General features: G+C 42.8%; 2 protein-coding genes across 10 annotated transcripts in view; one reads left to right on the top strand and one right to left on the bottom strand.

Annotated features, from left to right (window-relative positions):
• The window catches only part of LOC135512449 (cytoplasmic polyadenylation element-binding protein 3-like), a 60,969-nt gene extending 48,839 nt beyond the window's left edge, over nucleotides 1-12,130 (top strand). For all 9 annotated transcript variants that reach the window (XM_064934488.1, XM_064934483.1, XM_064934484.1 and 6 more), the window contains 4 exons: nucleotides 3,317-3,435; nucleotides 3,672-3,786; nucleotides 4,220-4,401; nucleotides 6,676-12,130. In XM_064934488.1, the coding sequence (XP_064790560.1) occupies nucleotides 3,317-3,435; nucleotides 3,672-3,786; nucleotides 4,220-4,401; nucleotides 6,676-6,903 (644 nt within the window). In that variant the 3' untranslated portion in view covers nucleotides 6,904-12,130. The remainder of the gene's footprint in view (nucleotides 1-3,316; nucleotides 3,436-3,671; nucleotides 3,787-4,219; nucleotides 4,402-6,675) is intronic.
• A 2,023-nt stretch (nucleotides 12,131-14,153) lies between these two features.
• LOC135512448 (TATA-binding protein-associated factor 172-like) overlaps nucleotides 14,154-24,491 on the bottom strand; it is a 62,898-nt gene continuing 52,560 nt past the window's right edge. Inside the window, 11 exon segments of the mRNA XM_064934482.1 lie at nucleotides 14,154-15,014; nucleotides 15,174-15,344; nucleotides 15,676-15,835; nucleotides 16,305-16,513; nucleotides 17,311-17,463; nucleotides 17,631-17,753; nucleotides 18,972-19,102; nucleotides 20,322-20,463; nucleotides 20,913-21,042; nucleotides 21,129-21,206; nucleotides 21,324-21,491. Coding sequence (XP_064790554.1) covers nucleotides 14,868-15,014; nucleotides 15,174-15,344; nucleotides 15,676-15,835; nucleotides 16,305-16,513; nucleotides 17,311-17,463; nucleotides 17,631-17,753; nucleotides 18,972-19,102; nucleotides 20,322-20,463; nucleotides 20,913-21,042; nucleotides 21,129-21,206; nucleotides 21,324-21,491 — 1,612 coding nt within the window. The 3' untranslated portion in view covers nucleotides 14,154-14,867.

Below are 24,491 nucleotides of genomic sequence, written 5' to 3'. Positions count from 1 at the left end.
TCCTTCCCCAACGTCTCTTCCTCTATTTTTCTCCTCCATACACACACCATTCTCTCCCTCCCTCTCTCTGTGTCGCTTGCGCGCTCTCTCTCCGTCTCCCTCCCGCTCTCTTTGTCTGTCGCTCTCTCTCGCGCGCTCTTTCTCTCTCTTTTACCCACTCTTGCTCCGGGACAGAACACGCTGTTCCTTTGCCTGACTGTGGCCTCTGGCTGTCGCTGCCGTTTCTGAAGACTGCTGCACGCAGTCTCTCTCTCTCAGTGCTTAAACCACATGATTCCCGACCCGATGGCACAACCCTCTTTATTTAATGTGTTTTTTTCTATTCTGAGGTTATGACGAAGCACATTGGGCACACACCAGCCTGTTTCCATTATCCTGATTGTCTTAGGTTTTCCCCATGTTGGGCCCAGGAGGAGTCGGGTCTTAGTTAACCAATAGCAGAGACACACAGATGGACTAGTCGTTTAGTGGTTGTGTTATGGTTGTGGCCTGGGAAATGTGGTTCATTGGTCAGGATGATTTACTACATGAGTGTTAAGTGTGCAACCAGGCTGCACTACTGCCAGTCTGCAACTGAACAATTCCACCTGGTGGTGTGTGTACTTTGAAATGTCCACTTAATGGAGAATCATAGGCCTCGTGTCTTGTTTGCAATCCTTTTCCTTAGACGTCTGTCTTCAAATCATTTTTCCCGCAACTTATTGACACGTCTTGTGATGACTGAAGTTCCACCTCCTGTGTTTTTGTCCCCTGCAATGAAATCGGTCAGATCGGTTTCCGTCCGTTCATACGTTAATCACGCGATATCTCAGACAGCACCGGCATGATTTTGACAAAACTGGGGTGAATGATGCCATAAAGATCCGGCATTTACAAAATGACACAGATTGGCCCAAGGCGGAAGCTGTAGTAATTAACAGAAATGTGTGAGTCACACTAGGGAGGAAGAGGCAAAGTGAGAGTGATAACTGGGCACAAAATCTGTAGGTGGCGTTTTTCTGATTTTTTTGTTGTTGTTTGGATGTCAATGAGAGTCGGGTTTGGTTAATTTGGTTAACAAATAATGTAATGGCTTATTTGATCTAATAGAAGTTTCGTAGTGCTTAGTTTGTTACTAGTGTACTGATAAGTAAGACGTGACATCGTGGCAACTCTGAGAGAGAAAAAAAACACTTGTGTTGGTCACACTCGTATCTGCCTTCTTATTGGCTAGAATGGTCTCACCTGACCTTGCCTCCTTCCGACTGCCTTCTAGTCTGAGTATCAGTCTCTTCAGCTAACATTCCACTCCTTGCCACTTCCAAAGAGTCTTTTGGCACATGACATGGAGTACAGGAAGTGGATTAGTTAGAGCTTGGTACCCAGGCCAACTGCCTTCCATTTTGGAAGACATGTATTTTTAATTCTTCGTGGTCACTTGAGTATCTGGTCAATTTAATGGGTCACACACGATAACAGAAACTTATTAGTCACACGGGATATCTCAATTGGCCCAAGCGGGGTCGCTGCATCACTCGTGGGGGACGACATGTTTACTGTTGCCTTGTTTTTAGTCCTCCTGATGTACTGAAAACGGCCTTGTGCTGACATATAGCAGCATTGACTTCTGGGGCCTCCTGTTTTTGCTCATGGCGAGTGTGATGCACACGGACTCATCTGTTGTGACGCAGGCAGACGGGGGCCAGAGAAGGGGGTACTAACCTGGGAGGAACATGCTGTCACTGACGCGTGTGAGACATCAGAGACACTAAGTCCCCTTCTGAAGGGCCTGGATGTGCTGGAGAGGTGGACAGCGAGTGCTGGTTGTGACCTCACTGAAGGACCCTAGACACACACGTCCACTCAGGTGTGTGTGTGATGATGATGACTAAGCACTGCCGGGGCTCAGTGAGAAAGGCGAGAGGACTGGGGAGTGGAAATGCTTGATGCAGCCCTCGTGGTGACATGCATGGACTTGAACATATATATACTGTCATTCGTGTATACGTTCTTTGACACACACACACACACACACACACCTTCATTTGCACAGACTCTCACACACACACACACACACACACCTTCATTTGCACAGACTCTCGCACGCACACACAAACACCTTCATTTGCACAGACTCTCTCGCACACACACACACACACACACACACCTTCATTTGCACACACACACACACACACACACACGTTGTACTGAGTATGTTTCTTTCATCTTTCCACCTCTTCACCCGCTGCAGCAGTTCCTTTGAGGAATGTCTGAGAGTAAAACCTGACAGTTGCACATTTCTCTGTTCCCCTAATTGCCACTCCGTTCCCGGCCAGGCGCTCTGCGTCCCGCATATACCCCTGAAAAGCAGTAGCCCCATCACAGTCAGCTGACACAAGAAACACACGCAGCGGCAGGCGGCGCCTCTGCCAGCCTTCTGCACCATAAATGTATGTCCTTTCTGCGTGTGGGCCCTGCTTCCCCCTCCCTCCATCCTGCCACTCTGCTGCCCGCTCTGCTTTGTGGCTCAGGTTCCCACATCACGTCCCTGGTGGCTCCACAGTTTTGCTCACATGATCACGGCCCTCTAGTTAAGGATATGTCAAATCATGTGCATCAGAGGTGGAGATGCATGCTACTTGTATGGCTCTGGTCGGTGCTGGCCTATTAGTTGCTGCAAATGTACTCTATTCCACTGAATGGAATACTCCTGTGACACTTTGTCTACCGTTAATGTGTCATCATTTTCTTGTTCCGTTGTGTTTTCTCATGATCTTTTGTTCACACAATTGATACTGTGTTGTTTCCATATCAAATGCTAATACCAGAAGAATAGTGTGATATTAGGGCCATTGGACACAGCTATGCGACTGCTCCTCGAGTGAAGCTAGCTGACTCCCATACTCTCAATTACGGAATAGGCATGACCCTAGTTAACTTCCCAACTCTCCCTAACTGACAGAGTGGCCTTGACCCGAGGCCAACTCTTGCCTCTCCAACCCTTTCAATAATAGATGATTTAACAATGCACACCGACAAGCCCTCTCCTCCCTTTCTCTCTGTATCTCTCTGCTGCAAAGCCAGACCTCATCATCCCACAGGAGGAAATCGTTGCGCACCGTAACTTTCCAAAATGATTTGGAGAGTATTAGGTTGATACATTTTGCACGGGGTACTTTTTTTGGTACTGAAACTGAACAGACTTGATTTGAGCTTTTTAGGCTGAAAGGTACTGTTTTCCGTGGTTCAGGTTTTAGACAGTACACAGTGTACTTACTGTGAACAGGATATATATATTTTTTCTTTAGTCTAAAAACTCTTCTGTCTCTTCTTCCAGGCTATGCCTTCTTGCTGTTCCAAGAGGAGGCCTCTGTCCAGGCCCTGATTGACGCCTGCATCGAGGAGGACGGGAAGCTTTACCTTTGTGTCTCCAGCCCCACTATCAAGGACAAACCAGTCAGTGAATACCGCAGTACTGTACTGTAATACCGTTTTCACACTACTAAGCTGAGCTAAACCGAGACAAGCCGACCTGTACTGTGCCAGTCTGGTTCTACATTCACCATAGTTGCTCTAACTGGGCTTGGAAGGAAAATAACCAAGGCAGTTTGGTTCCGGTTGGGTATAAGGGTGTAAGTGTGGATTTCGCGTCAGACACATTACTTCATTAATGATGCATTTCTTTTTTCCAGGTCCAAATCCGCCCCTGGAACCTGAGTGACAGTGACTTTGTGATGGATGGCTCCCAACCGCTGGACCCCCGCAAGACTATATTTGTGGGGGGGGTGCCTCGGCCTCTACGCGCAGGTAGGGGATTGGTCAAAACGGATGTAGATCAGTGGATAGGTTGGTGGATTTTCTGTGTAAGATCGACTGGCGTAGACCGTAGTCTCTACAGGCTGTAATCAACAATACAGTTTTGCCAGTGAGAAACCAATCCACTTTGTTTCCAGGCGGTTCGCTAACTGCCAGTCATGTAAAATATTCACGCAAGGCTCTTTAGGTGGTTCAGCATTTCTGTGCTTGGGACCAATATCACTGACTGGCTGTCTGCTATGTGGCCAACCCTAGTTAAATCAACAGTCAAAGACGACTACTGTAATGCACACTTTCAGGACAATGTTATTGGCAAAGAATGTTATTCAAGTCGCATCATTCTGGTTGTCTCATAAAAAATATGATAACATTTTCATTAGACAAATTACGGCATGCAGTCATAACATTCTCTCTCGTCCTCTAGTGGAACTAGCTATGATCATGGACAGGCTGTATGGGGGTGTGTGCTACGCCGGCATTGACACTGACCCGGAGCTCAAGTACCCCAAGGGGGCGGGCCGTGTGGCCTTCTCCAATCAGCAGAGTTACATCGCCGCCATCAGCGCCCGATTTGTTCAGTTGCAGCACAACGACATTGACAAACGGGTGAGTGAGACCAAACACTGTATTCATAATGTCTGTCTCCGTAGCAATAGTGCTTCAGGAGTGGCCCTAAAAGTTGGATAACAGGGAGATATCTTTAGCAGATGAAGAATGACTGACTGGGTTGTGTTCGTTAGGGCACGGAGCAGAAAAGGTTTTGCAACAGTGAACAAAAAGGAGTGTTTCTCATTGGACAGGTCCAGGTAGTACCTCCCTGTTTGTCAGTTTTCTTCCGTTTGTTGCCGAATGAACACGACCCTAGTGTAACCTCCCAGTAGGCCCTAGTGTAGGCTTTCTTATTTTTTTTTAATGTAACCTTTTATTTAACTAGGCAAGTCAGTTGAGAACCAATTCTTATTTACAATGACGGCCTACCCCGGCCAAACCCGGACGACGCTGGGCCAATTGTGTGCCGCCCTATAGGACTCCCAATCACGGCCGGATGTTATGCAGTCTGGATTCAAACCAGGGACGGCAGTGACGCCTCTTGCACTGAGATGCGGTGCCTTAGACCGCTTCGCCATTCGGGAGCCCAATGGTGTGCTGTTGTGGATCTGAACTCTTTAACTCTCATTAAGACCCTATACATAAGAGCTGTCATTATATGCTGGTATCCAACCGACAGTTTGGCGCAGCCTACAATACAGGGAGCCCCGGTTAGGTCTGTGGGATAGAGTTGGCTGTGTAATCACCCTGGCCTTCGGCTGCTGGAGGGCTGACCGATATTTGAAGTCCCAGACGTGGGGAAGGTTTAATTATAGGACTTCCTTATACATGAATATTCACTTTAGCCGTGGCCGGGTTATTTTGAGCGAGCTAGCCCTATAGAGCATGGCCTATCGTGACCAACCAAGACTGGTCGTCTGCCAGCCCAGAGAGGCTAGTCTCAGTGGGGGCTGCTCATTCCACACTCCCTCTGTGCTGCCATAATCCAATATCCAACCCCAGTGGCTGGTTGAGCAGGCAGTGTCTTTATTCAGACTACTTCCCTGGGTTGGCTCTACTGTCTGACCCAGCGCCATATTCAGCGTCAACCACCACTGCGTCACACCCAAGTTCTCTCAGGGTTAGTTAATGTTCGTTCTTGTGGTTGAGGCCTAAAGCCTAGTTCACTGGTGTCCATCCACAACACCTTTGTTTGCACGTTGTAATTCTGTTCCTTCTGGCAACACAATCATTCCGTTAACTGTAAATGGCCTCTTGGTATTCTCTTAATGATATGTCAGAATGGTTCAATTACTGTACCTCAGAACAGCTACATTGTTGTACTCAGCGAGGTGATACTGGTATTTATTGGCCGTATTCATCAGGGCACACCATAGCAAAACATTTTGCAACGGAAAACAAAAATGAGGGCCGTTGGACACGCTCAGGTACTCTTTTTCAGTCCGTTTCCTACCGTTTGGTGCCAAATTAAAATGAGCCTGGTTGCCAGTCTGTTTCTGGCTTTGGCCATTGCTAGTCGTAGTCTTACCAGGGCTGGAGGTTTAAAGAGAACCCTTCATTACACTGTCAGGCTGTAGTGGAGGGATCGCTGTATGTAACCAGGGCCTGCTCACACACTGTGTGTCATCTCCATGGAGACACAGATTGGATAGTCTGTCCCTCAGCAACGGTCAACGGACTCCAAATTTTTGTGTGTTTTTAATTTTTTCAATTTTTTTATTTTACCTTTATTTTACTAGGCAAGTCAGTTAAGAACAAATTCTTATTTTCAATGACGGCCTAGGAACAGTGGGTTAACTGCCTGTTCAGGGGCAGAACGACAGATTTGTACCTTGTCAGCTCGGGGATTCGAAATTGCAACCTTTCGGTTACTAGTCCAACGCTCTAACCACTAGGCTACCCTGCCCCCCCTGTGTGGAAGTATACCTGCTTCAGTGCATAAAGAGTGCCAGGCAGAATAATGTTGTGCAACACTTGGACACATGAGTCATTTTGGCTCTTGAAATATTCACCACATCTGCTTTTACAGTGCCTTCCTTACCCATAGAGAAGAGAATAGGAACAGCTAGAGACAGAAATGTATTTGAGAAGTTGATATTTTTAGCCTCTAGGATGTCACAGTTGACATTAAACGGGCAAATAATACATGTAACAGAAATATACATTTCAGAACTCGGCAATGTCAAACGGCAATGTCTTGCACTTGGTCAAACATTTAGCATAAAGCATGTGGACTCTGTTTACATTCCGACAATAGAGATTCAAGTTTGAGTTCAATCTACACCTCATGCCAAGAAGATAATAAGCCTCCTTTCTCTGACCTTCCTTCAGGTGGAGGTGAAGCCGTACGTTCTGGACGATCAGATGTGTGACGAGTGCCAGGGGGCGCGCTGTGGGGGGAAGTTTGCCCCCTTCTTCTGTGCCAACGTCACCTGCCTGCAGTACTACTGTGAGTACTGCTGGGCCAGTATCCACTCCCGGGCGGGCCGAGAGTTCCACAAGCCACTGGTGAAGGAGGGGGGCGACCGCCCTCGACACGTGTCCTTCCGCTGGAGCTGAGGGGGTCGAGGATAAGCCCTGCCCCGCGGCCCCACCCCCAACAGCCCCTCAACCCCCTTAACCGGGACAGCGCTACACCCCTCACCCCCCCCTGCTCTGCACCCCCTCCCCACCACCTCAACATCAGTGAAGAGGATAACTACAAATACATGGGTCTTTCATTTTCAAACTACACTGCTTGATTACGAACTCATTGTCCAGTGTACCCTTATGATGACAATAGGGTGGGGGAAAAAAATGAATCGCAAAAGTCTATCTGCTTAGAATTTGCACTTTGGCTCAAAACTCACTAAACACATATGGGATGTAAGCAAAAAACATATTGTGTTCAAGTCCCCTGTTCCATGACTTGGTGGGTCAGGGTCTCCTGATTATACAGTTACAGTACATATATATTTAAAAAGTATATATATATTTTTGTTTTAAATATATCTATCTAACATATAAAGATAATTAAATTCTATGGGAAAGGAGCATGCACTTATTTAAAAAATGTTTTAGGATATCGCCCCTTATATTACCAAAGGCAAAAATGAAATCCATGCATTCAGAAACCCTAAATAGGTGGCATAAGATGTAGGAAGACTATACATTTATCCAGTAGTCTGGGCCATAGAAGACCAGATTTAAAAAATAAAATAAAAACATGGCTATATTTGCTCTCCATTTTGACTCTGAAAATAGTAAAATTAATACCTCATAAGACTCAATCAGATTTTGTTTTGCTTTTGATTTGTAGGTCTTTATTTTTGTTAGGACTTTATTTTCTAGTATTATGTTGATGTAATGCTGCTGAATAGTACTTTATTCAGGCTAGGGTGTTATAACAACTATGATGTCACCTGGTGTTAAGGATGATGACAGGCTATCATAGGGAGAGGGGCGTCCCTTACGATGCCTAGTATAATGTGGGGTGGGGGAGTCGCCCCTAACTGCATGTTCTTTTCAATCAGGTTGCTGCATGCAATAGAATTTCAGTCTCATGTCTACTATTCAATTCTGCCCATGTTTGCACAGCACCAATATAGATGTACGTACAACTAGCATGAAACTGGACTCAACAGGGAAGACAGACTGGTAAAAGAATCCAACACCCCCATTGAGGAGTTAACAGCCACAGGGGCAGTATGAGCAGGCTGCTTCTGCACAAGGTGGCGAACATAACCAGATGACGAAACCTTAATATTAAACCTGAATCCAAGTAGATGTAGGATATATCATTTAAAATTGTCTACGATAGGTGAAGTACTTTTTTTTTTTTGCAGTGATTGTTAATATAATTGTGCGATTTCTGTTTTATACCGTACATAGTTGGGTCTGAGTATGCCTATAGAACTGTGATTTCGCTTTAAGTGTTGTAAACGTCCGACATAGAAGTCCTGTGAAACTTCATGAACTAGTGTATGCACACGTGTGGATATATACACGTTCTCTCACACACACACACTCACATTACACAGATGGTTCTCTTTCTCTTAAACATACATACATGTACATACACAGACCTAGTACGCACACAACGTTTGACCCAAATACACAGAACATATGACACGCAGACTAAAGTGAGCTTGAATCTGAGAAACACAGAACTGCTGTCTGTACTGTTGACAGGGTCATGTCCCCAAAAAAACCAAAGAGCTCACATATGTTCAACTTAAACCACCAACACATACGGAGACCACAGATGATACTGTGCGAAGCATCAAGCGCTATGCCTGCGGGTTTAAAGGTGCAAGTTAGAAACATTTGTACTGTGGTGGTGACAAGGCATACGAGACAGTGATGAGAAGACAGACAGAACATTGAAGCTACTGGAGACTTGTGGTTTAGTAAACTGAGCTCCTTCTCAGCCTGCACATAAAGTTCTCTGGCTACGGGGTTGTGATAACATTGCCAGAACATTGTGTGCTAGCTGGGATTTACCATATTTATCCAGATTTTCCTGCAAAGCTTGAAGTAGAATAATGACCTGCTAAAATGGTGGACATTTTTTTTGTATTTATCAAAAGGCTATGGAATGGGGTGCCGTTGAATAGGATGGGTGGGGTGGGATGTATTGGGTAGTTATAAATGCAGGACAAATAAACAAAGTATTGGCTGCTGGGGTTGGTTTGGGTTTGAGTGGTGGCGTTTGGGGCTAAGTTACACTGGTTTTTAGCAGTTTTGTGGACAATCCAGTCTGGATCCTGCAACATTGCGAGTTGATGTGTTGTCTCCTTTTCTGTGTGTTGCGATTGTCCCATGCTGGCACCCCCGCCGTCCTCTCTCGGTTTTAGTCGCAAAACGGTTTGCTTTAGGACAAACCATTTTGTTTGTTTCTTGTAAAAGTAAACTAATCTAAACCGAAGATACTTTTTTATTGATAGAAAAGTCTACAACAACAAAAAAGAGGCTAACCATGAGTAATAATAAGTCTCCCTATTTAAGTGAATTCTGGGTGTTTTTGTGAGATGTCTTTCCCCGCCCAGAAGGGTTTTCTATGTTTGTTCCTTCTCTATAATAGATGTGTTATGCACTACTCTTTGTATCTGGACAGTTTAACAGTCAGCAATTGTTTTTGTTGGGAGAAAAACAAAAAGTGTGCTTTCTGACTGACATGATCTTTTGCAATACCTCAATTTTGAAATATATTAGGAGAGAAATTGATATTTTCTAAGTTTATTCAAATAAAAAAAATATATATTAATTTAATTCTGCCAGAGATGATTTAACAGGTGGTTGATTTTATTTTTGTCATGCTTATTTGCTTTTATTTTAAATTTTATTTTTTGAAAAAAAAAAACTGAAGGAGCTAGAGCTTTATAACTTTAATATAATGACGTAGTACAGAGTCTACCTTATTACAGAGGAGGTTAGAGTGAGTTTCCCACTGGTCTTATACCCGTGGAAGCACGGTGTCACCAAGACAAACATAACATGAGCGGTAGTGTTCCTAGGAAAATATTAGTCCTAAAAATTGTTGTTCTATATAAATAAAAGTCTATCAGGTGAACTGAAGATACTTCCCTTATTTTGTATATTTATAATCAGTCATTTACTATGCTGACCAGAATTGTGAAAGAGATCTTCTGTTAATGTTATTTTTTAAGAACTTTTTTATGTTTCCTAAAAGTATGCGTTTCATTTTGTTTTGTAAAAGCAACACCCTAATTTTGTTAGCCTGAGATTGTTTAAAACAATACTGTAAGCAGATGAGCTGGAGAGAAAGGAATGTTAAAAAATATATATATTATTAAGAGATACAAGTGTTTCAACTGTAACTTGTTCGAAAGCCCCCAAGGTGCATCAATTGACTGGTAGCCTTCTATTCACGGAAGACTTGAATTAGTCCCATTTTTTTTTTAAGGCTAAGAACCTCGATTCTTTGTTGTAATGTGCAATACTGTTTGTACTGTTTGTAAAAAAAAAAAAAAAAAAAATATGAAAAAAGAAAGAGGCAAATCTTTATTGCAGATTTATTTTCATTGCAAGCATTGTGATTCACTAAAATCATTTTCTACTGTGTATTTACCTACTCTACATGCTAGTACCTTCCAGTAGTAATGTAGCCTTTGTACTGAGAAATTTTTCATTATTTTTAGAGATTTTTGCTAAAAAAGAAAATAATTTAAACATTTACGTATTTTTATTTCGTATTTTCTTTACAGACTTATTTCTCAACCATTAATAGTTATTTCTGGGGGAGACTTTCATATCTGGTCAATGTCATTAATATTATTTTATATTTTTACTTGGAATAAATTCATTTTATGATGCTAATTCTTTAGAAAAAAGTTACTTTTTCATTTGTTCACTTTATTTTATTTTTGGAAGCTGAAAAACCTTTGTAATATTGTTACTTAAGTGTGTAGATTTTTTAAATACAAAGCTTAATGTGTTAACTCGCTGATGTTGCTTACATTAGTGTGATGATGATTTAAGGAGGGGGGGGAGAAAACTATTACAGGTTGGTATTGTTAAGTGATTGGCAATGTAAAACAAATGAACGGGCAATAAAATGAAAAGGCAGAAAGTTGTGATGTTGTGGAAGCTGGACAATGCTACTTACCACTCTACTGCTTCTGCTACTGCAGTATAACCCCACCTTGTATAGTCAATAACATTGTATGGCCAAGATGTCACAACACTTCCACTGATGTGAAACATCACAATACCTTTTTAAAACGTTAATCATGTTACATGACCCTCCCTTTAGTTTCAGATGGTGGGTAAACCCCTGTAGGAACCTGAAAAGTGGCTATGTGCACCAGTGAGATTGTATTTAAGAATGAATGTAAATGTTCAGATGAACTGTATAATTAAGTGGAGGGTGTGACATGTTGAAATTTATTCCTGATAATAGGAGTCATACATCTAAATCTTTGACATGTTTTTTTTCTGTCCCCAAACCACCTAGATTTCTTTAGTCACAGTTTAGTGTGTACCAACTGGCCTTAGATTTAAATTTGAGCCAAGATACACTAACATTATGAGGTGCGTTCTTCGGGGATGGCATTAACCTGATTTTTGCCCTCATATCCATAGACTATTGGTCCATATGAAGTGTTGTGACATCACTACTTCCTGTACTATAGTATTGTCATCAATAAGCGGAAAAAAACACCAATGCAAATGCTGGTCTGAGAATGTTACTTCTAGCTTGCCTTTTCTACCAGTTTGTACAGGTAGTGTTCTACTAATTAACTTAATCTCGTATTCACCCAGTGCTTTCTCCCAAGGGTCAGTATTACAGTTATACCACCAAGTATTTATTAAATTTTATTTATTTGTTAAGCAAACACTATACCCTGGCAATATTAAACTGTGCAACTGAAAGGGACAGTTTGGATAAAATGGAAATCATGTGTGGTGGAGGAAATTTCATATACCTATTTCATAACGCTTCATGAATGTTCTCTGAGTAGGCCCTTCATTTGGTGATCTAAAAAAAAAAAGATTTAACTTGCTCAATAGTTTTTCTCAGACAAAATCACTACTTTTTAAAAGTGAAGTGTTCATTAATTTTTCAAAGTAATACTTATTTTGTTTGATTACTGGTTCTATCTTGACAAGGCTTTGAAATTGTTGACTTGGACCTATGCTTGTCTGAATTTGCAGTATAACTAATAAAAAAAAAACATGGAGCTCTATGCTGCTAATGCTTACTACTACTGCTTCAAGGTTGTAGTTCCCACCTTTCCCCTTTTTCTGTACTAATAAGCAAGTCTTATTAAATGTAGTTGTATGATGCTGTGAAATATTGTCATCTTTTGCATGGCCTCCTGTTCCACCTCTTTCTCTCATCCCTTGATGTTCCACCTGGAGTAAGGAAGGTGCTTGACTGGTGTGTGACTGGAATGGAAAAATGAAGTGTTCAAATAAATCTCAAAAGAACTGAAATACATTTAAGACTTCTGTTACATTAGGGGTTACTGAAGCAATCAATGTAGGTTTATCAGTTTTACTTGGAGGGATGATGTTTAAATCGTTGGGGTTTAGTTGTACTTTAGAACGCTCGTTAATTACCGACTGCCTCAGACCACTCGCAGAAAAGCGTTGTTCAATGCTTTTTTTTGCTCTTCCGCATCGCTATACATAGTCAATGATTCTCTAGTCCTGTTTATACCTGGCACGAAGGGAATCTTTGGAATTTGATTGAATCCACATTTTCAGAAATGCATCTAACCTGTCCACTGCTTCCGGATTGTGAACTTCTTTCCTGTATGCAAATTAAGACTCATATTGGTGACAAAATCATTGACAGGTGGCACCTTTGACTTGACTTAGCAGGATATTTATGACTTACATGGCTTCACTGTCCAGGTCTGTCTACACTTGTAAAATATCTAGACACAATGTGTGCCTAACTGCCTCTGGAGGTGGGCAGAAAAATCGGATTACAAATGAGTATTTTAATTGTCTTCACCTGTCAAAAAATGTGGGCACAATTTGAATGTGTACAAGACCAGGACAAAGGAGGCATGTTAGAACCAGCACAAGGTGTACTTGTGTAATGATCAGGCAGTTTAATCTTCTTGATATGCCACTAGTCAGGTGGATGGATTATTTTGGCAAAGGAGGAACGCTCACAGGACTGTGCACAAAATTAGTGAGAAAAGATATGTGCCTATGGATTTTTTGGGGAAACATGGATCAACACTTCACATGTTGCATTTATTTGTGTTCTTCATACCAGAGGGGTATACTCAGGGCTAGCTCTAGCCTTTTGTGAGCATTTTTTTTTTAGTGGCAGAAAGAAAAATCAGTGTGACTAACAAAACCAACGGGTGCATCCTGGCGCACGTGCCCAGCATGCCCTGTTGGCATTCGACCAGGATTACTACAAATTTAGATAACTGGCTAGACGAATATACCAATTGACTGACAAAACAAGAAACTGCTGGTGCATAGACTAGAATACACAAACTTAAAAAATAAATTGAGCGCCAGCCCTGGGTAGACTATGAAAGTAGTGAGATCCACTCAGGGTTTTCGAAAGCTAGGCAGCTTCAGATCGCTTCATATTCCAGCGCAGGCTTCATCCGTTTCATGACCGTGGCTCTTGCGCATCTGCCTGTTTGGAACTGCACGTGGCTAGTCCAATGCCAAACTCATTGAAACAATGCGGAAAGGTCAACACATGGGTCGAGTCAGTGCCACACTTTAATCACATAGCGTTAATGCCGTCTGGTGTGCACAAGCAACTCCCCCCTCCCCCACTCCTAATCGATGAAAGTTTGTGCATAACGTTTCAAATCCATATTACTGTGTAATGTGATCAGTATTTTAACATTTTTATACAGCTGACCCAGGTTAGCTTGGTAACGCTTCAAACCTGACTCGTAGTATAGGGCTTACATGTACAGCAGTGAAACGACTAGTTAACACGTCACCTGATCAAACTAAAGCTGTAATATCACTGAATAGGTGTCATCTTCACTTTAAAGCAACATTTACTTTCCCTTGCTTGTCAACATCATGCACCTCTAAAATTGATCCCATAAATTGTTCATTCAGAAGTAATCTGTGCCATCATTCCTAAATGCAAGAACACACCCTCTACTGGCCATGTTCAAAGTTATATACAGTGTTCTTCAAATCAACATGGGAATGCAGACTATGGGGACAAGACAGAGCACGCACAAAACAGGACGCACACTGAAAGGTCTAGAATTTATTATAATTCTATTAGTTTAAACAAAAAGCAGAAATTACAGAAATATTTACAGGTCTGCATTCTCTTCTTAAAACTCTGACAAGTCCTCTGTGTGTGTGTGGGGGGGGCGCATTTCAGTTTGTCCCTGCAGTGTCGTTCAGAGTAACATTTTACAAGGTTGGAGAGGAGCAGCGCTGGCCATGACCATAGCTTTTCCAATCATCTGCCAGGTCAGTCGACTAATAAAGAGTTCTGTGGTGAGAAAGGTGAAATGAATGTGCTTACACAGGACTATAGGTCCACAACCCAAAACACCCCCACAAGCCAGCAGCACAGCACAATCCAGTAGCCCGCTATAAAGAGCCAGCACACTGGGGTGTGTTCCTATAGGTCAGCTCACAATGATCACACCTTGTTTTTGCCCACATGTCAATAGCGCACTGGTAGTCCTCCAAGAGGGTAGAGTGCTTTAAGCCTGACGATTATAAGGAGAATCACCACAGGCAGTCCCAAGGACAGACTAGATGGCCCTCTGTGCCCATGGGGAAAGAGGGCACAGGGCAGACAGGACTGAAGATGGGAAGGCTTTTAGGTGGTGAAGTCAGTAGGCCTTTGGGTGGGAGAATACCAAGGGAGCCATAGGGATAACCATAGGGGGGGGGGGATTTGAAAACAGAATCCTTGGGGCTTTGGGCGAATGTCAATTTGGCTAAACTTGTGCGTGTGGGGGGATCCCATTCTGAGATTAGCATCTTGAGGGCTGTGTAGAATGGCCCTGCTAGGCTGGAGGTGGATGAGCATTGTTTAGTCTGGCTGGGTAAGAGAGAGGCTAGTGGAGCGTGTGCATGAAGCTATCCAGGTTGTACTCTGTGTCATACTGCAGCTGATCCCACAGGTCCCCCAGACCGTCCAGCACGTTCTTAATCGAGGCTTTCCCTCCGGAGGACGACAACTCGCCCTTATCATCCTTCCCATCCTAGACAGAGAGACAAGTTTGAGATGGAAACACACGTCGGACGGGCAAATACGGGTTAAATGGATGCGTGAGTGAAAGAGCAGCATGACCATGCAGATGACCGAGAAACGAAAAGAGAGCACATGCGGAAGTGCGTGTACTTAAGGGAGAGCAACTGACCTTGTCCAGGGTGAAGAGGTTGAGGAGCTGGTCGGTGCCCATACTCTGCAAGCTGGCGTTCTCCTGGCTGATGACCGCATTGGCGATGTTCATCTTGAACTTCTGCAGGCCCATGATCTTCTCTTCCAGAGTGCCCCGAGTGATCAGACGATACACATTCACCACGCGTTTCTGCAACAAAAGACACCATTACTAATGTCACTTTTCACTACAGACTGCCAAGCCGGTGCGCATGTTTGAGATCAACTACATTGCAGTCAGCATGCACAGAACCAAATGAGTGACTCCATGCCTCGGCTTGCTCAAACACACCATTGCCTAATTCACACTATAGGGCTGACCCAAATCGCACTGTGTTGGGCCTGGATATCGTCTCTGTCCTTTCTAGCACCGTTCCAGCAACTACGGTGGGTAATTAACTAGGCCAGCCAAGTACAGCTTGCCTTGGCTCAGTGTGAAAAGGGGTGTGTGTGCGCGCGTCCATGGAGAGGCAATAGTGTACCTGTCCTATCCTGTGGGCGCGGTCCATGGCCTGTAGGTCTCTCATGGGGTTCCAGTCGTGTTCCACAAACACCACCGTGTCAGCACCAGTCAGGTTCAGACCCAGACCACCCACGTGCGTGGTGAGCAGCAGCACATCAATGGAGGGGTCATTGTTGAACCTGAAAGCGAGAGTGACAGAGCACAGGAGATGGCGAGAGGGAGAGTTTATTTTTTTATTTTACCTTTATTTAACTAGGCAAGTCAGTTAAGAACAGATTCTTATTTTCAATGACGGCCTAGGAACAGTGGGTTAACTGTCTGTTCAAGGGCAGAACGACAGATTTGTACCTTGTCAGCTCGGGGGTTTGAACTTGCAACCTTTCGGTTACTAGTCCAACGCTCTAACCACTAGGCTACCCTGACGCCCCCAGAATGAGGGGATTAGGGCCAGAGCACGCGAAATGGAAATAATCTACTTCTATGGTGTCCGGTCATAAAAAGAAATCACATGGAAGGAGGAGATGGGAGTTTAAAATAAATATTTTTTATATGCTGGCGACACTACTAATCAGAGTATTCCATTATTCCCTGTTTGACACCAACACCATTCATTTGCCTCGCCCAAAGACCATGCTCCTCCATTATTACCTGGAGACTATGGCGTGGCGCAGGCTCGCCTGCACGCTGCCGTCAAGTCGCAGGTAGGTGACGGTGGGCAGCTGGAGCTTGAGCAGGTCGTGCTCCACGATGTCCAGCATGCTTTTCAGCTGACAGAAGATCAACACTCTGTGTTGGGCAACCACCGCCTCTGTGCCCTCCGCTGAGCCACTGCTGCCCAGACCACAGTCCAACAACAACTGGAGAAGGGAAGAGGAAAGCTCAGGATTACAACTTACTCAGTGTTTTGATCTGTAGGTGTTTAGTATGGAGTTCAGAGTGTAGGCAATAGACTGATATCGGCACCTCACCCCACTATCCCCATCAATGCCATTTCTGAAGCAGAGGAGATGGGGGGGTAGAATGGTACCTGTGAAGGCTGAGAGGGGGTAGGGGTGGTGCGGGGCTAGATTGGGTTAATTGTGTCAGCATGCTTCAGTTCGACTCACGCCTAAGCAAGCAGAAAAAATAAAAAAGTGCTCGCATACTCCATTAAGACAGTCGCTTAAAAACGAGGATAAAAGCGGCAATTGTCCATTTTGAGACACCGTAGCTAGTATACTATTCCTCAAAATAGTCTGAATTAAGCCAACACACAAAATCTTTTCGTCATTGAAGAATCCCTAATGTTGACTTATCACAGAGGAAGGGGTGTAGACTTCAGGTTGCCCCCCCCAGAATAATTTTGTGCACAAGCAACCCCCCAAAAAACATTGCTGAAGACCAAAACATCATGATTTACACAAACCGTTCCAAACCGTTTCAGCTGGGACGCATGCAGCCTTTAGTGTAGTGCAGTGTTTCTTAATCCTGATTCCTTGGGACTCAAAGGTTTTGGTTTTTGCCCAAGTACCACAGCTGATTCAAAATGATCAACTCATCATCAAGCTTTGAATCAGGTGTGTAGTGCTGAGGGAAAAAAACTGAACTGTGCACCCCTTTGGATGCCAGGGAATTAGTGGTACCCAGGGGTAAGGTATAGGGTGAAGAGTGGTACCTGTTTGAGGGCTGAGAGTTTAGGCGAATGCTGGATGTCTCGAAGGCTGGAGTGTTGTGCTGCCAGCTGGTCTGTGATGCGCTTGTACTCAGGGTGCTGTGGCAGCAGTACCAGACCTGGGTGGTTACACAGCTTCCTCAAGTACTGCAGAGCCTGGAGGGAAGAGGACATTAATAACATAAATAGCAAGTAGGGTTTCCACAGACTTAATATTAATGCAGGTCACATTCACATGTGAGAAGCTCAGTGGAGAAAAATACCCATTTCATGGTCAGGGACAATCCAAAATCTACAAAGGCAGTCACATAATGTGTGTGTACCTGGAACACATGGCCCGTGGCCTTCAGCTTGGGCTTCTCCTCCTCCTGGGTGGAGGCTGTAGAGATGGTGTCCTCCACACCGACCTTGGCCCGGGACTTGGCAAAGTCCTCATACAGCTGAACCTGCAGACAGAGAGACAGACACGGGGACAGATTGTTTGAGCAATTGCAGGCACAGAATTGCTCATTTAAAAATAACTTAATGAGTAGATATTTGGGATGAACATTCTACACAGTCCGTCTGCAATTTAGTCAATATTAAACACGCACGCAGATTGTATGTATACAAACTACATACAAGGCTTTCATTTAATGGATTGAAACATTAAGTTTTGTAGCAGCCTCAGCTTCTATGGTGACTAGAAAGTGGAAAATACACAAGTGAATGCTTGTCTCCAAATGAAGACGGTATCTATAGTACCAGTCAAAAGTTGACTCATTCAAGGGTTTATTTATTTTGAATAGTGAAGACATCAAAACTATGAAAAAACATTGAGTACCTAAAAAAAGTTCAAAATATATTTTATATTTGAGATTCTTAAGTTGCCTCCCTGAGCTTTGCACTCTTGGCATTCTCTCAACCAGTTTCATGAGGTAGTCACCTGGAATGCCTTGTTAAAAGTTAATTTGTGGAATTTCTTTCCTTCTTAATGCGTTTGAGCCAATCAGTTGTGTTGTGACAAGGTAGGGGTGGTATACAGAAGATGGTATTTTCCCAAATAGGGCTAAGTCCATATAATGGCAAGAACAGCTCAAGTAATCAAAGAGAAACAGTCCATCATTACTTTAAGACTTGGTCAGTCAATCTAGAAAATGTCAAGTGCTTTGAAAGTTTCTTCAAGTGCAGTCGCAAAAACCATCAAGTGCTACATTAAAACTGGCTCTCATGAGGACCATCACAGGAAATGAAATCCGTTACCTCTGCTGCAGAAGATCAGTTCATTAGAGATGCCAGTCTCAGAAAATCGGCAATTGACTGCACCTCAGATTGCAGTCCAAATAAATGCTTCAGAGTTCAAGTAACAGACACATCTCAACATCAACTGTTCAGAGGAGACTGCGTGCATCAGGCCTTCATGGTCGAATTGCTGCAAAGCAACCACTACTAAAAGGACACCAATAATAACAAGAAACTTGCTTGGGCCAAGAAACATGAGCAATGGGCATTAAACTGGTGAAAATCTGTTTGGGCTGATGAGTCAAAATTGGAGATTTTTGGTACCAACCGCCTTGTCTTTGTGAGACGCAGTGTGGGTGAACGGATGGTACTGTACGTGGCGGTGTAAGTGTTTCAAGGTGGGCGTTGTAAGTGTTTCAATGTGGGCCCTCCATGTGGCGTACCTGTAGAGGGCTGAGGTTGCAGTAGTAGTCCTGGATGATCTTGGGGGGCAGGTCCTGCAGCACGTCCTTTTTCATCCTCCTCAAGAGGAAGGGCAGAACTTGGCGATGCAGCGCCTCCATGGCCAGCACCCCTGAAGGGGAACACCGTCATTACAAGATACTAACACCACTGTCAGTGTGAGAGAGTGCCAAGACACTATCTTCAGGGTTATGTTTATTAGGGCACACCGTATGCTACGGAAACTAACAAGGGTTTCTTAAGTACAGATGTCACTAAACTGAAGAAACAGCGAGGTACTAAATAGGGTTGTGACAATACCAGTATCGCAACACACTGAAATATTGTGGCAATGAAACAAAAACAAAGCAGATTTGAAAGTCTAGGTTTGTTTGAAATGACATGTCACCAATTACTGTTCGAAAAATATTTTAATGAAGGGGGGGGAGTCAGATCTTTTACCGAATGGTGTCGTTCTAAACACTAAAACAACAGCACGTGGAGGAGGCATACAAGGTAATGTGGTTGGAGAAGGAAATTAATTGCTTTACAATGACCATCAGGATGTAACCAAATATGTTTGCATTTTTGGCAACTTGACCTAGATTGCATACTCTAAAAATACGACCAGTGCATGATCTATGGCAGTGGGAGGGGGGAATTCTTATGACATTGCCAACAGTAATCCGATACCAATAAAATATTTAAGTGCAATTCCTCAGTAATATCTTTAGATAATGATTTTCTTACGAACTTCTCAAACATACTATTAAGGTATGTGTTGCTAGGCAACCGATTTAGCTAGCCATCTAGCTATGGCAATCATGTTAGCATATTTCATACTGAGAATCCTGTTCAAAACATGTTCTAGGGTTTAAAATAATCAATACTGAAACGTTCAGATGAAGTTTGAGTGAATTAAACATGAATTTATTCTCACTGCCCTGAGTTTAAGGGTTTAGCCATCTTGGGAATGAAAAACATTTCCAATAAACGTATTTAAGAAACTACATTTGTTCTTGACCTTTTGCTTAAGGAGAAAGGAGAAACATAAAGCACAAGACATTTTTCAAGAACCATTGAGGAATAGCAACTTGCTTACCTTTCTTGAGTCTATTGTTAATTTTTTTTAAATGGCAGTTAAGACATTTAAGGTTTTGTGAATCTAGGCCCAGGGCTGTACCTTTCAAATTAAGAGTTTAAAAGGTTAAAGGAGCAAAGATTAATCCGCGTTGGGATAATTTTTGCCATGGAAAATTGCAATTTCCTCACAACCTATTTCAAGTGCCAAATGAACAAGATCCAGCTTCCGTGCACTCAGGGCTGATGACCACACCAAAATCAGATCTTACCGGCCTCCTGCTCACGCGATGAGCTCTTGGCATCACGGCTGGCCAGGATAGGCTTGCCGTAGCGGGCAGCAAACTGGCGTTCTGTGCCCAGGAAGCCAGGCATGAGGAAGTCAAAGAGCGACCACAGCTCCAGAACATTATTCTGGGGAGAGGTGGGAGAAGGAGAAAAAGAGAGCGAGTTGTATTAGACTGAAATAAACACTAAGATTTACTAGTACTCAATGCTTGGGTTTAACTAATCTAAAATAAATCTGCAGCAGAGTAGACAATAAGCACAATCTACCCTACATTACCATTAATGTCACAGGCTTGGCAGAAAGTCCTTACTTGATTTCATCCACTAATACACCTGTCAATGTAAAACTAATACATCCAACCAACCCACAGAGTGGAGGAACTGGAATCATTAGGCCAGAATAGAGAAATTATTAGACAACATTAATCTAATGCAGTGAAGGTCATGGTTTAAAGATTAGTACCAAAACAAACACACTGCAAGTGTGTTAGCAACTTAAAATCAGATGCATTTCCACTACAGAAGTCTTTGCCCATTCTTCACTGATTAAAATGGAAAACGTTTCATGCCCCCACCTGGATGGGCGTTCCTGATAGGATAACTCGGAAGTTGGCGGCCAACTGCTTTATGGCTTTTGAGAGCTTGGTCTTCCCGTTCTTGATCACATGGCCCTCGTCGAGGATACAATAATTGAATTTTACATTCCTAAAACAAAAAATGAAACATAAAAGTTATTTATAAAATCACTTATCCAGCCTTCCAAATAAGAGAATTATATATAAATAAATCACCTAAAAAAGTCAATGTCGTTCCGTACAACATCGTAAGAGGCTACTACCAGGTTGTGCTTTTTCACTTGATGCTGTAAACTGCAAAACAAAATTTTTATGTGAATAATTTAAACAAATGACGCTGTGTTCTACTCAATCTCTGTAGTGGAATCATGTGCATGTTTGGGTGGGTCAGGGTCCGTACAGGGGTCTTACCGTGCTCGCTCTGTAGGGGGTCCCGTGTAGTGCAGTGGGTTCAGGTACTCTTTGGTGCAGAACTTGCCCACCTCATCCACCCAGTGACCTGTCAGGGTGGGGGGGCACACCACCAGAGAGGGCAGGGGGGTGCTGTCTGCCGCCTTGGTTTTGGCATACTCCTGTGCCCTGTACACAATGTAACAATTAACATGACAACTCCTTTTACAACAGAGGAGGCTCTCCAATGTGCTGACGGTGTACATTTGAAATTCAAACTGTGGGTGCGTTTCAAGACAACTACACTGCAGTTGCCTGACAGATTTCACAATGCCTGGATATGTATTTAGTAGGGATGTAACAATTTAGTGATACAATTGTGTTGGGGACCGATGCGCATCTTAAACATAAAAACACATTTAAAAAAAAAGTCTGAACCTCAAACCGATCCAAATGTAGCATGCGTCAGTCAGAAAAATCGATTCAAACTTTACGAATCAAATTATTTCGCATATTATTCGTTCTACCCTAAAAAAATACAGTTCATCTTTAGTCAAAATGGATGTGTCCTCTCCTTCAGTGTCAAACTTCATGTAACCAGGAACCAAATAAAACAAAATAAATGTAATTGGAGGCACTGGTGCTCCCAACCTAAGTCAGGAGCACCAGAAAATAACAAATATATAACTGTTCCATTACTCAAAATGAAAGTAGGTCTAATTAAATGTAATAATCGTAAAGGTAGAATAAACCTCTAGAATGATGTGGCTCCAAAATTTTTGTATTTATTTTCGGTAATACCAATTATCCCAAAGACATTCTTTAAAAAGTATACTCTATACTTTAAGAGCAAATAACATTTAGAGAATACAAAGGGAACATTTTACATCTTCCTAAGTCGGAGGGTGGTTTTAACCTTAGATTTGTAATTGTCTCAACATGGCTTTAACTTGCGACATCTAGTTAAATGCGTTAAAGAGGAACAATGGGTACATATTGAAGATGCTCATCTCTAGACTCTAAACCAAAAATCACGCCCTAAAAACACAACCTTACGGAATAATCCTTGGATAGCTTTTCAGAAATCACTTATTAAAAAATGTCCCATGTGGACCAATTTAAGGCACAAGTGACTTGGTAACAGGAAATACATTTATTTCAAATGCAATTTTGGACTGACTAGTGTAGATTTAGTTAAACATTACATATGAAGAAATTCAGAGCAACCTAGAGGTAATCTTGTTTGAGTCAGAAAAGGATGCTCATGATAGGGAAGGTATACAAAACCTTGCAGAGAACATATCCAACTAACAATCTCTTGGTTCCAATAGTTTATATTTTTATCTAAGACTTAAAAATAACTGATGGCACAAGGAGGGAAAGTTTAATCATAACTAATAAAAATTAACTTCAAAATGTAGACTTAATCCAATATAAACTAACGTATCAAATTTATTACACAAGATAATTCATATTCTACAGCACAATGTCAGAGTCAAGTCTTACAGTACATTCTTAAAGTATTTCAGACCCCTTCCTCCACATTGTTACTTTACAATTTATTTTTTACAGAAATACCTTATTTACATACGTATTTATATAAGTATTCATAAGATCCTTTGCTATGAGCCTCAAAACTGAGCTCAGGTTGTCCAGTCATCATCCTTCAGATGTTTCCACAACTTGGAGTCCACCTGTGTTAAATTCAGAGCAAAAACCAAGCCATGAGGTTGAAGGAATTGTCCGTAGAGCTCAGACAGGATTGTGTCGGGGCACAGATCTGGAGAAGGGTAACAAAACATTTCTGCAGCATTTAAGGTCCAAGAACAGTGGTCTCCATTCTTAAATGGAAGAAGTTAGGAACCACCATTCCTAAAGCTGGCTGCCCGGCCAAACGGGGGAGAAGGGCCTTGGTCAGGGAGGTGACCAAGAACCCATTGGTCACTGACAGAGCTCCTCTGTGGAGATGGGAGAACCTCCCAGAAGGACAACCATCTCTGCAGCACTCCACTAAATCAGGCATTTATGGTAGAGTGGCCAGATGTGCCTTTTTAACTGAGTGAAATGACAGCCCCCTTGGAGTTTGCCAAAGGGCACCTTAATGGACTCTCAGACCATGAGAAAGAAGATTGAACTCTTTGGCCTGAATGCCAAGAGTCACATCTGGAGGAAACCTGGCACCATCACTACAGTGAAGTATGGTGGTGGCAGTGTCATGCTGTGGGGATGTTTTTCAGGGGTAGGGACTGGGAGACCAGTCAGGATAGAGGGAAAGACAAAACGGAGGAAAGTACAGAGATATCCTTGACAAAAACCTTCTCCAGAGCACTCGACCTCAGACTGGAGCGAATGTTCAGCTTCCAACAGGACAACAACCCTAAGCACACAGCCAAGACAACGCAGGAGTGGCATTGGGACAAGTCTCTGAATGTCCATGAGTGGCCCAGCCAGAGCTTGACTTGAACATCTCAAGAGACCTGAAAATAGCTGTGCAGCAATGCTCTCTATCCAACCTGACAGAGCTTGAGAGGATCTACAGAGAAGAATGGGACAAACTCCAAATACAGGTGTGCCAAGCTTGTACAGTAGCCTCATACCCAAGAAGACTCAAGGATGTAAATCACTGTCAAAAGGTGCTTCAAAGTACAGAGTAAAGGGTCTGAATACATGTTATGTTTTTTTACTTTAAAAATATTTCTAAAAACTTGTTTTTGCTTTGTCATTATGGGGTATTGTGTGTAGATTGAGGGGGGGGGGGGGAGAATTGAATCCATTTTAGAATGAGGCTGTAACGTAACAAAACGAGGAAAGGGGTCTGAATATTTTCCAAATGCAATGTAACTGTAAAACTAAAAACGACTCAATCCATGCTTTTTGGGAATGCTATAAAGTCTAGAAGTTGTGGGCTGAGCTAAGTGATAAGATGACTGAAGAGAATCGTCCAGCCTAAAAAGTAAACTAAAAACTTGGAAGTTTATCCCCATCATTGACACAATAGAAAAATCTAATTATTTAAAATGGCATGGGTGACTAAGAAACTCAATTTGTAAAATTCAAAGCCAAGTGGCAAACAATGCAGGCACTATGATGGGGGTGTGAGCATGCAGGTCTGGGCAGCTGAGATGTAGTCATTGTTTGTATACCTTTCTATCATGAGTGTAAAAATGATAAATTAATTGAGACTATATG

Source organism: Oncorhynchus masou, chromosome 24 (genome assembly GCF_036934945.1).
Source record: "Oncorhynchus masou masou isolate Uvic2021 chromosome 24, UVic_Omas_1.1, whole genome shotgun sequence".
In the NCBI taxonomy this organism is placed as follows: domain Eukaryota; kingdom Metazoa; phylum Chordata; class Actinopteri; order Salmoniformes; family Salmonidae; genus Oncorhynchus; species Oncorhynchus masou.
The sequence above is the reverse complement of the archived record's forward strand: the minus strand, read 5'-3'. Positions and strand labels throughout refer to the sequence as shown.